The sequence below is a fragment of the Nelumbo lutea genome, chromosome 8 (assembly GCF_056320005.1).
Source record: "Nelumbo lutea isolate HS-2025 chromosome 8, American lotus-T2T, whole genome shotgun sequence".
Taxonomy (NCBI): Eukaryota; Viridiplantae; Streptophyta; class Magnoliopsida; order Proteales; family Nelumbonaceae; genus Nelumbo; species Nelumbo lutea.
Window position 1 is genome coordinate 8,974,601 of NC_142691.1, and position 13,134 is coordinate 8,987,734.

General features: G+C 38.8%; 1 protein-coding gene and 1 long non-coding RNA gene across 2 annotated transcripts; one reads left to right on the forward strand and one right to left on the reverse strand.

The window, feature by feature from the left end:
• The first annotated feature begins 128 nt into the window (after window positions 1-128).
• Window positions 129-2,219, forward strand: LOC148842560 (uncharacterized). Its single transcript, XR_016103233.1, has 2 exons — window positions 129-291; window positions 366-2,219. It is a non-coding gene; the product is annotated as an uncharacterized LOC148842560 (long non-coding RNA).
• Window positions 2,220-4,592: 2,373 nt separating this feature from the next.
• Window positions 4,593-9,857, reverse strand: LOC148842561 (ruBisCO large subunit-binding protein subunit beta, chloroplastic). Its single transcript, XM_088957582.1, has 15 exons — window positions 9,678-9,857; window positions 8,319-8,575; window positions 8,100-8,225; window positions 7,870-8,007; window positions 7,685-7,780; window positions 7,210-7,452; window positions 6,861-7,095; window positions 6,560-6,729; window positions 6,396-6,473; window positions 6,232-6,303; window positions 6,014-6,118; window positions 5,828-5,920; window positions 5,532-5,624; window positions 4,987-5,110; window positions 4,593-4,850 (listed from the first exon to the last, which is right to left on the reverse strand). Exons 2-15 carry the CDS (start codon window positions 8,559-8,561, stop codon window positions 4,837-4,839), a joined length of 1,830 nt encoding a protein of 609 aa, XP_088813708.1. The 5' UTR covers window positions 8,562-8,575; window positions 9,678-9,857; the 3' UTR covers window positions 4,593-4,836.
• Between the last annotated feature and the right edge of the window lie 3,277 nt (window positions 9,858-13,134).

Here is a 13,134-nt window from a genome sequence, read left to right on the forward strand (position 1 = left end):
ATTGATCATCAAATGTTGAAACCAGAGGAGTAAGAAAGAACAGTAACAGAATATAAATTGGCATTAATTAAGGGTGTAAATCACAGGTTTGTTTTTATTTAATTATTTGATAATAATTGGGTTCCCCCTGTAACTCTGTAAGTGTAACCCCCTCTAGTAATTCGGCTCAAATCAAGGTGGGCTCGCCACCTAACCTTGCCTTCAGATGATGATGATGCCCGCAAATCACGCTCGACGGACATGTTCGCAATATTGTTAAAAGGACAAATGCCATCACCACTTGACGAGTTGGTAATCAAATTAAAACAAGCTCCATCTCTCTTCTCTCTCTCTCTCTCTGACTCTTTTGTCAATCTCACTTGCAGCGAATGAGGAGTTTGCATTTGCTCATTTGTTGTTATTGGAATGACCAAAGCCCTAGATTCTCGACCCGTCTTTCCGCCTTATCGATCCAATCAAGACCCAGTTCTTACTTCTTAGTCGGTTTGCTATTTTTGGACTTGTATTTATCGACGTACCAGGGATCGATCTCCATCCTTCACTGATGTTGGTTCTTAACTGGGGGTTTCGATCGGAAAGTTTGTAAGCAGATGTTGACGCTGGAGGATCTGACTAGTTCGTCTCTATGAGTCTTGAAGCCCGAGCTTCTACGGAAGCATGCCATAATCATCTTCGGTTGCTTAACCTGAATCTTCAGCAGACGCAGAGGGTTCTTGATAAATTAGACGAAGTGGGTTTGGAATGCGAACTCTGAGGTTGGAAATTGGATATCGGAATTTAACCAAAGTTTGTAACTTTGTCTACGATGGAGGTGGAAAAATTGGAAATTGTTGGGATTATTCCATTCCAAAATGTAACAGCTTTGGATTCCACGAGGTGTGATAAGGTGACGGATCAAAGCTTTTGGATCTGCGATTTAGTTGCAGGTTCTGGATTACCAATTGGCGCCTGGCTTCATTGGCCACATGGGCTTGATCGAGAACCTGAAGGAAATCATGGATTGTGGAGTGTCACTGTTGCAGAAAATGTACTTCCTAGAAGAATTCAACTTGGTTCCAGAGTCATTGATGCAGGATCAGGAAGCGTAGCCATTGCCGCTATCCGCACTTCCAGAGCGACTGGTTGTGACAGGTTATGAAAATGCAGACACTACAGCCTTTTGTGGTGTTTTAAGTCGGTCAGCTCTCAGATTTACATTTCTCAGCCAATTGATCCAAGACAATTTGTTTTGAGTTACCACTGACTTGTTCTTCAGTCACAATGTAGACATGAGAATTGAGAGATGCTTCAAATCCTGCGGGTGGCTCAGACTTCAGGAATCAGGACCCAGTGGAATGCAAGAGCCAAGAAATTATTTTTGAGAAGGAAGCATTGGGTTTAATAGACTTATGAACTCCTATAATATGTTCTCTGTTGTTTGGCAGAGAAGGGGACAATGATAAAAGGACAACAGAAGAGATTCAGAGACTTATTTGAAATAAAAATTATAATGTGACAGACAGACAGCCAAATATGACCTAGTTCCGAAAACCCTCTACAGCACTCAAGATCAAGGCCAAGGAGAGTGTGTATCACTGGCTCATATGTCGGGCTGCTATTGCTTTTTGGCCAATTCTAGTCGAGCTTAGGCCCTCCTGTGAATAGAAAAGCCAAGAAGGAGAAGAGCAGAGTCCACTGCCAAAACAAGTTTGTTCTGTGAGGATCCATAAGCTTAAGCTGACTTTCTCAGTTTAACCAACAAATGTAGTTTCACATACAGAGCCACCATATCTTATAAGGTACAATCAGAAGATGTCAAAGCCATAGAGAGCTAGAGACCACAATCCATCCCATAGCCTGACAACTTCCTTTTGACTAGTGAGTGGTGAGCCCCAAGTGAAAATCAAACAAAGTTTGAGTTCATTTTGAGCCATCTGATGACCTGAATCTTGGAACATGCTTAAAAGTTTAAAGCAAAGGAGACAAAGTAAACAACTATACTTTTAACGTGTTTTACAATAGGAATTAGATCCCAACCTGGTAACAGATTGGATCATGTATCCCATGTATTCCCTCAAAAGGAAAACTGATCTGCCACAGCCAGGAAAAAACTAAAAAGCAATTGTACAGCTCAGATGTATTTCTTGTTACTTTCTCTCGCTTTCCTAGCACTGGTTTTACCGTAGTATTATTGTAGCACCTTGTTTTTTAGAACCAATAAACGGAATATCTATCTTTTAAGTCTTGAGACTCTAGACTCTACAGACACCATACATGCTGGAAAGTGGAAACCTTTGCAATTTACAGAAAGCTGGGTTTTCTCGACATAGACTTGATTCTTCATAAGATGGGTTAGGGGAAAAAAGTTGGGTTTGTCTGTTAATGGTTGATAGATTCTTGCTCCTGCATTTGGGTTGATCAGCAGTTTCATGGAGGGCCATCTTTTTTTTTTCGGTAAAAAAGAGGACAATCTATATATAGAACCATATGAACACTGAGATAACAATAACATACGCATACGCATCTGTCGCGACTGGGATTCCTGTATAAATAGATCTGACTATTGATTACTCTCACTCTGTAATGGGAAAAATGCTAACCCAGTTAGAATGACAGTCGATCATGAAAACGAGGCTTAAAGGTATGATAATATGGTACATGTGACAAGTGCTTGGGGTTGTCTCTGGGAGGTTGTTGGAATAGAAAGGCTTATACAGAGAAGGTTGAAAGTATTAGGTCCGTTTGGTTTATAGTTGGAATCAGAATCAAAATCCTTCAGAATCGGAATCGGAATGGTCCATTCCCATAGTCTATTTGATTCACAGGAATGGGAATGGAAATTAAAATCAGCATGAATGAAATTTCGTTCCCAAGGGAGGGTCTGGGAATGGCCATTCCCTCAAATAGGAGAATGCCATTCTAGAAGGAATGGAAATGAGATTCCGATTCCACCCAACCAAACAGTTGGAATTAGAATAAACCCATTCTGATTCTGATTCCAGACCCCATTCCTGCAAACCAAACAAACCCTCAAATGTTAATAGAAAACAAATCAGGGGAATGGTCAATCAAACAACAACATTACTGTTTTAACTTTCACCCACTCTATAATTCATATAAAATCTGTTTTCTTGAGGTTTTGAGGATGCAAATCAGCTCAAAATTTCTTTCTTGCAACCATTGCCCTGATTGCAGGTAAGGGATAATGTCATTCCGGAGAAGGAAAGAGGTTAAGAGGGGCAAGGCAGAGGCCATGTCATGTGTAGATGTACGATTAAGTGCATAAAACAAAATGTGCATATTTTGTAGGGTCGAGCATGTCATCACCGAGTACAGGGGAACATACAAGGTCTGAAATTTAAGCATCCAACCATTGATCAACAAGTTGAAATCTGCAACTGAAATTGAAAGGCTAATGAGGCAAAGTTTAAGACCTTATTGTCAGTTCTTTAACAAATATCCACACCCCTTCTCACGCAAACAACAGGCGAACATGGCATTGTAACACATGTGACATGGCTCTTCAATGGGCATTTTGAGTGGGGCAGCCGGTAGCGGTAGTTGCCGTCTAGCCTATGGACTCCCCATTTGATTTGATGGCCATACTGACTGGCTGGCTTGATGATATAATTGCTAATTTCTTTAAAGCGTGTCAATCCCAAAACAATGGAATACAGATGCATAGAATGCATATCATTATCATCACCATAGTAGCGGTAGTTTTTATGCTTGCAATAAAAACTAGGGCACATAAAAACCCTAGTGGTTGTTGGAGTCTGCAACGCGCCACAACATGCTTAAAACAATGTTCTATATCATTTTTAGTGGGTGTTTGACATAGAGAACAGCGCCACATAGGGACCATAGGCATTACTACCACAGTACAATAATGTGGCATCATTTTGAATGTTGAATAATATAGACCATATTGAAAATGTTGATAACAGCAATGATACCAAACAAAATCAACACTGTTTTCTCAGCCAAAATTGCAGCCCGATTCCAAACAAAACTATAGGCACCATTTTCTTACAACTCCACATGCCCAGCGATGTTCTCAGCACCGATGCTAAATATCTACTATCCAATAGATATTTGAAGAAGCTCAGCTCCTCAATAGCCGAAGTTGAGTTACATCTTATTATTTAACCGCTTTATACGGCCCTGAATCCTTTATCATCATAATCCCACCTGGAAAGCCTTTGGCTATTTGGGGGAAAAAAACAGTAGGGGGCAAGAATGAAGACCCTCGAGTCCTTGCAAGGATCTCTGCAGCCAACAATGTAAATTATCTACCATCCGATAGCTGGTGAGGATAAGTCCGAACTTTGTTTTCCACCCTCGTCGGACTACCACAAATCATGCAGCACTCTGGCTAGTATTAAGATTTAGGGCTTCTAAAGATTTAACTTCGAAAGGGTTCGTTAATATGCACTCTGGATGGTATTAGGATTTAGGGCTTCTAAAAATTAACTTCGAAAGGGTTCCTTAATGGCACCAAAAACTAGAAAAATGTTTAGAACAGGTAACCAACAATTGATGGTTGCTTCTAAATAAGCCTAGCCGCCAAAACCCATCTAAGGGATGCAAATGAAATGTTAAACACAAAGGGAAGACAATGAACATAATTTCTCTCATAAATACTCAAAAATAATAGTATCATTGCAGTTTACTGCAGTCGATACATGCCGAACTCCAGCAATCTAAACTGGCCGGAATTTCTCCTACTCTCCACAATGAATTTACAAACAGAACCAAGCCCATGCTTTCAGTGGTGGATTTGAAGAAGATATCCATCCTGCCACCCATTGAGATGGCGGATCTTATTCAACCTTCTGTAATTCATCATGCCCCGGCTCAGTAACCATATCCTGATACACACAACAGAAGTGGCATAATGTTAAGCGACCTAGGCCAGAAGAGAGAAAATCTAATGCACTTGAAATTCGAACTACGGAGAAATAAGAAGTCCAAGGACAGATGAATTAGGTCGTCAAAGTCCAAAACCTGAATTGTCCATAGGGTTTCCAGCAGGCACCGGTTCAGGCTCCTTGATGTCAACAACCACAACATCGGACGTGAGGAAGGTCCTTGCCACAGAGGCTGCATGCTCCAAGCAACATCTCACCACCTGAATTGGGAAAAATAAAAGCTCCTTACATGAGCTGCCATCTCAGAACTTGTGAACACTCGATTTGATTATGCTGACTCTACAAATATTAACACTTAAACAGCATGGTCCCAAACCCCAACCTGCACAAAGATGCTGCAGATCTATGGGAATTTACTACAACTTCACAAATCTGTTATGTCTTAATTTGTTTGGCTCACGCAAGAACCACAAATACAAACCTCCTGGCAAAATTTTACTTCCTGCATAGCTCTCACCTTATTATTGTCACAGTACAAATAACATTGAGATCACATTACTTTGGGAGTGTAGGTAAGTGTCATGTCTACACTCGTATAAATTGTGTCCAAAACATGAAATGAGGATGAATAGCCCATCCACGTGTCCTGGAAATAGAGCTCAACACAGGAAAGCAACTTACCTTGGTGGGGTCAATTATTCCAGCTGCCATCAAGTCCTCGTATTTTCCAGTTGCAGCATTATAACCATATTTTGGATTGTCACTGGATAACACCTAAAGAATGGTGCATCATAGTTAGATGATTATGATTGCTACTAAAAAAGGGCAGCCCAGTCCACAAGGTTCCTGCCAATGTGGGGTCTGGGGAACCCAACCGTTGTGCCAAGACCCACACCCTCGTTATGATTGCTAATAAAACAAGAAAGTTAAAATGCATACACTATGCCAGCCCAAATGGGCTATGTATGAGCAAATACCTTCTCAACGACAACACTTCCATTAACACCAGCATTCTTGGCAATTAACTTCAGAGGGTAGCTCAAAGCCCTTTTAACAATGTCTGCACCTACCTGCCAACAATCCGTGGTAACCTAGTCAGAGTCTTTCCAAGACACCCATTAATTACACCAACATGAGTTCATTAAAGAGTTAATATGAATCACCTTTTGCTCATCATTTTCGAGGCTGTCCTTTATGGCATCAACCTTTGCCGCAAGTCTCAACAGGGTGCACCCACCACCAACTACAATGCCTTCCTCAACAGCTGCCTAAGAAACATAACAAGTATTTCCGGTAGCAGCAGGCAAAGGAAGAAAATGCCCTTTTGTAGAAAAAAATAAATAAAATCTGGTTTGCTCAAGAGTCACAGTCCAAAAGATACCTTTGTTGCATTAAGAGCATCTTCCACTCTCAATTTTTTCTCCTTAAGTTCTGTTTCTGTTTGTGCTCCAACCTATCCATGTTCATCACAAACATTAATAAACACAAATATCTAAAATTTTTACATGACCAACTGAAAGCCCCATGCATGTTTGAGAAATCTACCTGAATGACAGCAACACCACCAGAGAGTTTTGCGATTCTTTCATTGAGTTTCTCTTTCTCATAATCTTGTTCTGCAGCCTGCATTGACCATCACAATGTAAAAGATATTGGACAACTACAAGCAGCAAATACCAGAAAAGAAGATTGAAATTCTATAAATTCACCTCAATGAGGTTACGGATCTGAGCAACTCGCTTATTTACTGCTTCCTGTGTACTTCCATCACCAACAATTGTAGTGGCATCCTTGGTGAGAACCACCTTGGCAGCATGACCCAAGACTTCCTTCTCAGCTTTGTCGAGGGATAATCCAACCTCATCTCTAATTACAGTTGCTGAATCAAAGAAAAAATGTTAGAACCCCGAGCAAATATAAAGGGACAAATATATTTTCCATTCTCCTACAATGACTAAAAGTGCAAAAAAAAAAAAAACAAATCTATAACTTCCAAATATAAGAACTAACCTCCAGTCAGAATGGCAATGTCATCAAGGTACTGGCTCTTTCGCTCTCCAAATCCAGGAGCTTTTAGTGCAGCAATCTTCAATGCCCCTCTGAGTTTGTTCACAACAAGAGTAGCAAGTGCTTCCTGTTCAATATCTTCAGCAATGACCAGAATTGGGTATCCCCCCCTTATGGCATCTTCCAGAACATTGATGAGATCCCTTGCATTTGTGATCTTCTTGTCAACAAGAAGCAACTGCATGAACAATGCACCACCATAAGTCAGGTGGAATATACACAAGTAGGTCTACAAAGTAAAAATCTCCACCGAAAGAGTAAACATTATGAGGACTGTGACACAACAACATACCTTGCAGTTTTCATATTCAACTGCCATTTTCTCACTGTCCGTGACAAAGTAGGGGGAGATGTAGCCTCGGTCAAATTGCATTCCTTCAACAACATAGAGGCTATTCTCAGCACTTTTTCCTTCTTCAAGAGTGACAACACCCTTTCTGCCCACTTTGCTCATGGCTTCTGCTATCATATTTCCTACTTCATAGTTATTTCCTGCACTAACTGCAGCTACATCTGCTAGTTCACTATCTTCAACCTGCAAAACAATATCATATGCAATCAACCTTATATTTAAAAATCCAGGAAATTTTTCAAAAGCCTACTAAACAGCCTTCAGGAAACCCATTTAGAAAATAATGATCATAATCATAAATACTAATAAAATTTGAACATAATCCACTATTTTGTTCACTGAGATAACAAAAGAAAAAAGAGGTCTCTATGCACAATGCCAACTACATTGACTGAAAGTGACCATCTCAGTCTACCTCCTTTGACATTAACTTGAGCTCAGCAACAAGAGCTTTGGTAGTCTTCTCAATTCCTCGAGTGATTTGAACAGGGTTAGCACCAGCTGCCACAACCTGGTTGAAACAACCCATTGTTAATTATTTAGAAAGAAATACTTTCAAAGCTCCCAAAGCAAGCAAAGCAAAAGGAACGTCTGCCAAACCTTGACACCTTCAGCAATCAGACCTTGCGCAAGAACAACAGATGTAGTTGTACCATCCCCAGCCAGATCATTGGTCTTTGCAGCAGCTTGTCTCACCAACTTGGCTCCAATGTTCTCAACAGGATCCTCTAACTCAACCTATAAGACCAACATGAAGGAACAATGGCATTCAGCAAGCATTAAAAGAAAGATTCATTAGACATTAAAAAGAATGTGACAATAAATCAGACCTCCTTGGCCACGGTAACACCATCATTAACAATTTTGGGGGAGCCATACTTGCTCTCCAGAACAACATTCCTGCCCTTGGGGCCAAGAGTGACCCCAACCAGGTCTGCAAGCTTGTTAACACCAGTCTGCAACGAACAAAAAGAGGAACTTACAAATTTGTAAAGCACAACATAACTTTTTCTCTGAGAGCCAAACTGAACTCGTATTCAAAATCTCACTTGGAGTTTCTTAATGGCTGATCCATCCTTGTTGAAATACAACTCCTTAGCCATTGCCCTTATCTTGGGGGAACATCTTCTTGAAAGGATCACATTGTGTCTCCTGCCACTAAAGGAACTGGAAGAAATGGAAGCAAAAGAAGATAGATTTTCGGAAGAGCTAGAAAACTTCTTGTCCATTGCACGGTTGCCAGCAACCGCCAGGGAACCAACAGAAGACATGGTGGCAATAGTCGACGCCATTTACTTTAACAAACCTGAAAGTCAGCAACATTATTTATCTTAGAAAGCCCACCCAGAGGAATATTTACACAACATGCATGATGCATCAAAAAAAAAAAAAAAAACAAATGAATACAGTAAGGCAGTAATCATGAAAATGAAGGAAACGTTGATTCCAATCTAAAAATGGCAATATAACTTTTGATTTCGCTGGTTGCTTATACCCAAATCAAGTTTCTCGTCAATTACCCACAGCAACGGTAAGTCATTCATTATTTGGGTTTTTCTCCTTTTTGGGGGGATGGTTAACTATGCTTTTAATTATCACTAGTGCACTCTACCAGTCTACCGCAATTAATAGTTCTCAAAAAAACAAGAGCAAGTTCCAATGCATGCTGGGCAATTCTTTCAAGACTCTAGAAAGCAGAAGGCATTTTCTTCCCTCCACCCTGTGTGGTCTTCGCGTCTGCCCAAAAGGATTTTCTTCTCTCCACCCCCAGCCCCCACCATGCTATCGCTTGAAGATTCCAGTAACATCAATGCAGGAAACTCACTTTTCCGAACTTACGTTGGCACTTCTTAGTTAATAGAGAACTCTTTAGAAACTCAAAGTTAATTAGTTTGCATAATTATCGATCCACAATAAAAGACGGTGTCAAATTGCAAAGTTATCCATTATAATGGACGTAACCGCTTTCAAAGTAAACATAGAGACAATGAAAGAAGACAGGTAGATGAAATATCTCCTATGGACCTCAACTGAAATACCCTCCTTTTCTCCTTTTTTTTTTTCTGAAGGCTCCTTTTCTCCATTTAAACTAAATTCTAATTCACACGAAACATCAGATTCGATAATGAGAAAGAAGAAAATTGAAACCTCAGCGCAAAGAATGCTATAACAATAACCGTTGAAACCAATCCTCAGCCGGAAACTAAACCAAGTAACCAACAATATTCCGTAACTTTGTCCTTGTATATGGCAAAAACATTCAAGAACTCCCCAATCTAATTAGAACATAGCTCTAGAGAACAAAACAATAATACTCAAGTAGAACAGGCTCGCGAAAACCCTAAGTCCGCTTGATAACTTGTACAGTTGACGAAAAACACACAGAAGCAGAAAACCAGGAAGCTCACCTGATAATCGCTTTTGAGGAGCTAGGGTTTTGCAGCGGCTGGTGGATAAGTAGGGTAGGAGTTTAGCCTTGCGGATCTCCGGCAATTCGGAAATGTAACGAGATAGGATGGATTTAATAAAATGGTAAGCAGCTCTGGACAGATGTGCTTACATGAAAACGATTTTTTAACCGTCGGATTGGAGTTCCTTTGTTCACCGTTTGTGAAACTTGTATACACGTCTGTTCCATGGATTCCAATCTGAAGGCCAAGCACTCTTTCTTTTGTAAGCACGTGCTTTATAAATCAGTTTGTTTTCTCTTGAAGCTTCGGAATAATCTGGGCCGTTGGACTGAAAAATAGATATCCTTCTGTTTGGCATATATGGAACAATCTAGAACATTTATTTTCTCCTCTGTAGTGTATGAGAGACGGATATTCTAGAGTTGCAAGGGGGACTATAGAACCGTACTGTGAGTCGGACCGCCTGTGGGCTGGTAGGAATGTTACAGTGAATAAGGCCTTGTTTGGTATGTCATTTTGTGTGGATTATCGGGTTTTTAGAAGCTCGGCAACTTGCATTTTGCTATTTTTTTATTTAGTTGGAAAAGGATCTATTTGTCAAAAACTGCAACCTTGAAAAGGTCTAAAAAATCCATTTCAAATGTTCATCAGATTGTCTTTAAATTGTTAAGATCTTGATACAAAAGCTCACATCATCATTGAAATATTAGACCATAAGATCTTTTAAAAGATACTTGCCAAACGACCCCCAGATCGTGCTTAGTTACAACATAAACCCTACAAACCTCACAACCCCATCCCACCTTTGTATTGGAAATATCTTCTTATGTGAAGTGCACTCTGTGAGGAGTATAGCCTATGTTGGTCTTTATGGGTCCACCGTGACATATACAAGAAAATGGCTTGGGTGGACAAGTTTGGATCCGCTCATTGCTAAGCATGATTCATGTGCACCTCACAATACATTTCAGCCGTGCATTGATAGGGATATTCATAAGAAGGCCCAACTCGGACCAATCCAACCCGAGTCAGTTGAGTTTTCATCAGCACTAGTCGGTTTTGAGTTGTACAAATTCATAAACCGATGGTTTTGGTTTTTTGTGTGAAAACCGAAACCGAACTGACTTAGTTCCTACTTAACTAAAAACTGAAATATCTGAAAATATATATTCTAATATCTATATCTAAAAAATATATATTATGAAATATGTCAGATGTATATTTCCATAAAAAATATATTCAAATATATTTGTATGTATATTTTTGTTTATATATATATATATAAGTTTTAAATATATTTCTAGAAAACTAGGTGGCCATGGGGGGCATGGATAAATTTAGAGCTGAAACCGACCCAACCCAATTCAAACCGACCACGTTGGTTTTGCTTAACACTGGGTTGGTTTTGGTTTCCATCTCAGGTAACCCAACCAAGTCGGGTCGATTGGAAAAACCTCAGTAAATCGACCCATAAACAACCCTAGGAAACACCTCCCCATCAATAAAAAATTATAATTACAAACATATTCCATATATATATATGAATAATTGTGTACATTAAAATTCATATTAAAAGAAATTTTAACATTTTTTTTAACTTATTGTCTATCTTTTTAAGTTTTTTTGTTGAAATTCTTGTATTTTTTATTTAGAACATAAAAAAGCAAATAAGTCAATAAAAAAAGTTAAAAAACTATAGGCCCATGGGTAGGACCAACCAATCATGACATGGGCCCACTTAGGACTCGGGCCTTCGTTGTGTCTCTTAAGTCTTAACAAATTCATGCCAAACAAGCACGACCTTAGTCGTGATCATTTTATATTACATAAAATGCAATACATTTTATGCATATATTATATGTTTTAATATGTATATATATATAGTTGGTGCCACATCACATGGCTTCTACTTTCTCCCTTAACCCTAATTGAAACCTCTCAGCCCCTCTTTCATATAGTTTTTTTTGCTCTTTCATGAAGCCACCCCGTCAATGTCTTCTCCCTCTCTGTTTTCAACATCTTAGCATGTCCAACCTTCTTTTCTTTATGTTTATCCCTTTAGATATCCCATCCTATAACTATTTTTTCTGATGAAGGGTGATTTGGCCCGACCTAGCGAAAAGGGGACATGTGGATACGGCATGACCAAGAGATGACAACTCAGCCTAACATGCCTAGTTTGCAACAGTTGAGATCGAGTATTCAGTCACCTCGGCATAAGGCTCACCTCGGTGCAAGGCCACATCAATATAAGGTTCACTTCGACATCAAGGCACCTTGGTATCCAATCCAATTCAGAACTAAAAGAAGTACCAGCTCGGGACCAACAACTTGAATCACCACATAACTGATTCCGGCATAACCAACTCCAGAGGCCTCTCCAATGGATCCCTTCTCTCTCGAGATCACGATGAACTAACAAATCTTGACTTTTCCGGTATCATGATGAGGACTCATCCCGACTCCCCCGGAATCGGAAGTGGAACGATAAGCCTTACCTGTATACTGCTCATTCGGAAGCAGAACGAACTCTATCTCCACACCCCGAATATTTCAGAGTTGTTTCGTAAGCTCCACGACTACGTCAGTATATAAAGGCACCAACCCCAAGGGTGCAAGGTACGCGTGATTTTCTACTTTCTAGCTCTCTAAGCTCTCAATTCAGCTCACATCAGATTACTTACTTAAGCATCGGAGTGACCTCGCCGGTTTAGCCATCCCGGTTTCTTTGATCTTGTCTTGCAGATTCACTTAATTCACCGTCCAATTGGAAGTCAGATCATCCTCTAGCAGGGAGTAGTCAAATCGTGCAACATCAATTGGTCTATCTACCAAAATCCAATTTAATCTAGCCAAGTGGCACCACTATCCCCCATTTTCACTTAAATTATCTATAATTCCTATTTATCTCTTGAATTATCTTTGATTTAGTAATTTAGTCGAGAGTTTCTCTCACAATTTATCTTTAATTCCTATTTATCCTCCCCCACTTTTCATTTATATCTATCTAATAAAACATTGAATTAAAATTTTAAGGATTATTTCAATATTATAATAAAATTATGTAATAACTTTAAAATATTTACTACAAATACAAAAAAATATAACATAATTAATAATATTATTAATTTTATATTTAAAGTAGCAAAATAATTATATGACAAAATTTTTAATATTATGTAACAAATTATAAATAACAACATTTTTTAACTAGCTTACATATTATTTAAATATTTAAATAATGAAATATTTAATGTAACTAGATTTTAAAAAGTTAAAATTAGAAGTTATGTAATAATAGTCTAACTTTTAATTTTACGGATTATGAAATTCAATAAATAAGTATTGTTTAAATAACTACATAATGATATTATTTAAATAATTAAGTGATATTATAAATAAATATTTTTAAATATTAAAAAAACAAAATATATTAAATAACAAAATTATGCAA

Bases quoted from the DNA above. Each gene is read 5' to 3' on its own strand.
- LOC148842561 (XM_088957582.1), bottom strand. From the start codon at position 8,561: ATGGCGTCGACTATTGCCACCATGTCTTCTGTTGGTTCCCTGGCGGTT. The intron at 8,008-8,099 runs GTCTGATTTATT...TTGGTCTTATAG, and splicing joins GTGTTACCGTGGCCAAGGAG to GTTGAGTTAGAGGATCCTGT. The intron at 5,625-5,827 runs GTATTTGCTCAT...ACCATTCTTTAG, and splicing joins GAAGTGTTGTCGTTGAGAAG to GTGTTATCCAGTGACAATCC.